We start from the raw sequence: 3,360 nt of genomic DNA, 5'->3' as shown, positions 1-3,360 counted from the left end.
ATGAATGATTTGTTTCATTTATCCAGTCTTTTTTTGTGATGTATCTTGAGGTACAACCATACAGAACCTTTCGGAAATTCAACGACATCGAATTTCCAAAAATCTATTAATGACATTACCAGAACTCTATTGAAAATCCAACAAATCTGGTATAAGTCCCAAGTCTATCTGCCGCCTGTGTTTGATTCTATAGGCGACTGCATCGACTGTATTATGTGGCAAAGATGATCAGCCTATCTTACCGGATGATTAAAGGTAAGGTAATGAAAATGTTGTTGTTCCAAAAAATGAGACACATCACACAATACTCTAGTTACATATGAAACTAAGTCATTAGCTATAAATTATTTAATTCAGAACAGTCCATATTCGAGTTGTTCGCCAACAGTGAGGTTGCTGACGAACTGAATGTTCTCAGCCACTTCGTTCACCATCGCGGCAAGGCCTGACACTTCTATACTACCATCATCCGTCGCCTCTTGAGGGTGGAAGTTGTACACCAGCTTGACAAAACAAAATATTATTGCTATAGAAATTGTATACAAATCTATCAAGGTTGACGTCCATCGTAGGAAGTGGCGTTTTTTTATAGACGTTGATTGTGATTGTAAGAATCACAATCAACGTCTATAAAAAACTTTGCTTGCACTTGCTTTACTTCTTACTACACAATTTAAGAGTTTTCTTTTTCAATTTCAGTCAGAAGTTGCTTTTTTTTGTTATGTACTGCGTTTAAAATGACCGTTGTTAAATCAAATCAATCAAAAACAAACCCTACATTTTTTGTAACGTTTGTGGGTTCTCTATCAAAAATGGAAATTTTATTCTATAGCACAAATTGACTTGATAGATATCTAACATAAAAGGTGGTAAATTTCAACTTTAATAAATGGATAAATACTTATTGATTTCCAATGATGAATGAAAAACCAATTTGTTTAAAGATATATTAACATAATCTGATACTTCGAATGCATGATAGATTACTATCAATTTGCTACTGTGGTTGTCCTATCAATCATTGCAATAACTGGTCACCATCAACTTCTTAAACGTATCAAATGCGAGCCATTAAATTAGGAGAGAGTTCCGCGTTTAGATTTATGATAAAATCAACGAAATATTTAAAGCTTAAGTACTAGGAACTGATAAGAGAAAGCCTCTTGTTAGCACTTAATCAAAAGCACTTAAATCATTGCGGTATTTCGTACGATGGCGCATATAAATAATAATCAGAGACATTAATTTTAATCTAGTTTTGTAACATTATAATAGCTCAACACTGCTAACTAGAAATTAATGAACTACCCGTGTAAATATTTACTGGTACGGAAAATAACTTAGTCCAAAAAGTCATAAACAACACCTTCAGCTTTAAAACTTTTCTTAAGAATAACCTAAATAAATAGAAGTTATAAACTTACGGACAAGAATTCGTCATAAGTAATCCAGCCATCATTGTCAGTGTCAGCCGCGTTGAACTTCTCTTTGCGGACATCCATGGAAGTCTCGTCTCCCAAGCTCTCTAACACTGCACCACTTAAAGACGAAATAAACGTTCGAGATTTACATTCCATTTCAGATTAATAGATTACTTTCAGTGTTCTATCATCGTTATCACCACTCAATAAGAAGAACTTTATAGAATCCGTGATTATTTCGACTAATTTTACCAAAGTAGGATATTATTCCGCAAGTACCTACCTACCCTCACAATAATTATGTACTCTAAAGTTAATGCCTACTTACTATCTATTCTAAAGGTAAATTTGATGTTTATACAATGAATTCACAGAGAGTTTCAATCCGACAGATTTCGGCCATGGCGACCACTTCGACTCCAAATTAAATCGGCGCCGATGCGCACGCAAATGGTTTATATAGCCAATTTTATTAGAAACATACTATTTTATTAAAGGAACGCTATTGTGCTAGTCATCATTATAACTTATTTTAAATCATCAAGTTACTAACAAGTCATCAAAGCTAAGCATGCCGTTGGACTGGTTGTCGAACAATAGGAACAAACTGTGCAGATTGGCGATGGCCACTTCGTTCCAACCCGGAAACCGTTTCACCATCTTCTGCATGCTCCATCTGCGATCTTTCTCCTTCATCTCCTAACATAGTAAAACAATTAACATGATTTAACTGCGAATAAAAATTTTGATAAGGATCTAGCAAATAGGTACATATTAGTAATCTAACCATATTGAGCCAGGCTCGAATTGTAGCAAGCCAGCAAGTCTAAGGGAGCTTTGTAAAACTGCACCCAAATATTTTTTTAGATTCTAGTTCTACACTAACCAGTTCATGAGATAACTTTCTGTTCACGAAAGGAAGGTCTACGGATAAAATTAAATTCCTTGAGTAAAATATGTAATTACAACTTACTTGGTTATACTGCCTTTGTTCAGCAAGTCTCGTGTAAAACAAATCGACTAATTTGTCGTACTCGGTCATTGACATCTTCTGTATTTCTGGTAACTTTTTGTTAGGTTCACCTACGGTCGGAGAAATGAAGAGCTTTACCTTATTCTTTTCAGAACTAGTCTCTACATTTTAGTGCGAGCAGCTGTTATACTAGGTCGGGGAAAAAGTGTTTTCGCATTATAGTATCTATGAACTTGTAATAAAATGTCTTTGGCTTCAAGAATCACAAATGAGTATAGGTTTCTTTCAGTGACCTCGTGAGGTACCCAAATATCGAGCTTTTTTGTGTAGAGAAAAGATTATATTAAAAGTTCATATATAATAAGAAAAGACTTTTTTATTTTTTTTATACAGTTGATACATCAGGTATGTCTTCCACGCTTTTATTTTGCTGACTCTACCCACATTAAGTAATTTGCTAAGATTTCTCGGCATCGAATCTTTCCATTCATACTAACTTAAAGTCGTCCATTTTGTTTAAACAAGTGACCTCAAAACCGGGATTGGAACCCGAAATTAGGTGTAATTGAGCTATTTACGAAGGCTGGTTTATGTATTTTTTACAATACAGGTCGGAATGCATTCGTTTCTTTGTTATTTCGTTACCTGTAGCGGTAAAATCTTCTTGTCGGTAAAAGCAGATAGGTTTTCTTTTCACTGGATACTCGAAGAATCTTCCAATGCCAGAAAAAAACGTACTCAGATGTGAACCCATCCCGTGTATTTAGATATTTTGCAAAATTATTTGATTGTTTATTTGCAATATTTCAAAATATAAACAAACTTTGACGTTTACCTGACATTACATTCCAATTGCTGTAGAAAACTAAAACAAAATACACATTTTTGCAATAGGTTTAACACTGGTAGAGTTGATAATATCAAAAGATCTACTTTTGTGAATTTTAACAGGTTGTAATATAAGGT

The 3,360-nt window shown here is 34.1% G+C and overlaps 1 protein-coding gene across 1 annotated transcript; it reads right to left on the bottom strand.

Moving 5' to 3' along the window:
• Window positions 1–163: 163 nt before the first annotated feature.
• LOC142980129 (uncharacterized) lies at window positions 164–3,223 on the bottom strand. Its single transcript, XM_076125438.1, has 5 exons — window positions 3,040–3,223; window positions 2,395–2,504; window positions 1,975–2,120; window positions 1,425–1,539; window positions 164–503 (listed from the first exon to the last, which is right to left on the bottom strand). The coding sequence occupies exons 1-5, from the start codon at window positions 3,146–3,148 to the stop codon at window positions 354–356; spliced, it is 630 nt and encodes a 209-aa protein (XP_075981553.1). The 5' UTR covers window positions 3,149–3,223; the 3' UTR covers window positions 164–353.
• Between the last annotated feature and the right edge of the window lie 137 nt (window positions 3,224–3,360).

This window comes from Anticarsia gemmatalis, chromosome 17 (genome assembly GCF_050436995.1).
Source record: "Anticarsia gemmatalis isolate Benzon Research Colony breed Stoneville strain chromosome 17, ilAntGemm2 primary, whole genome shotgun sequence".
Taxonomy (NCBI): domain Eukaryota; kingdom Metazoa; phylum Arthropoda; class Insecta; order Lepidoptera; family Erebidae; genus Anticarsia; species Anticarsia gemmatalis.
This window is presented reverse-complemented; position numbering and strand designations above follow the sequence as displayed.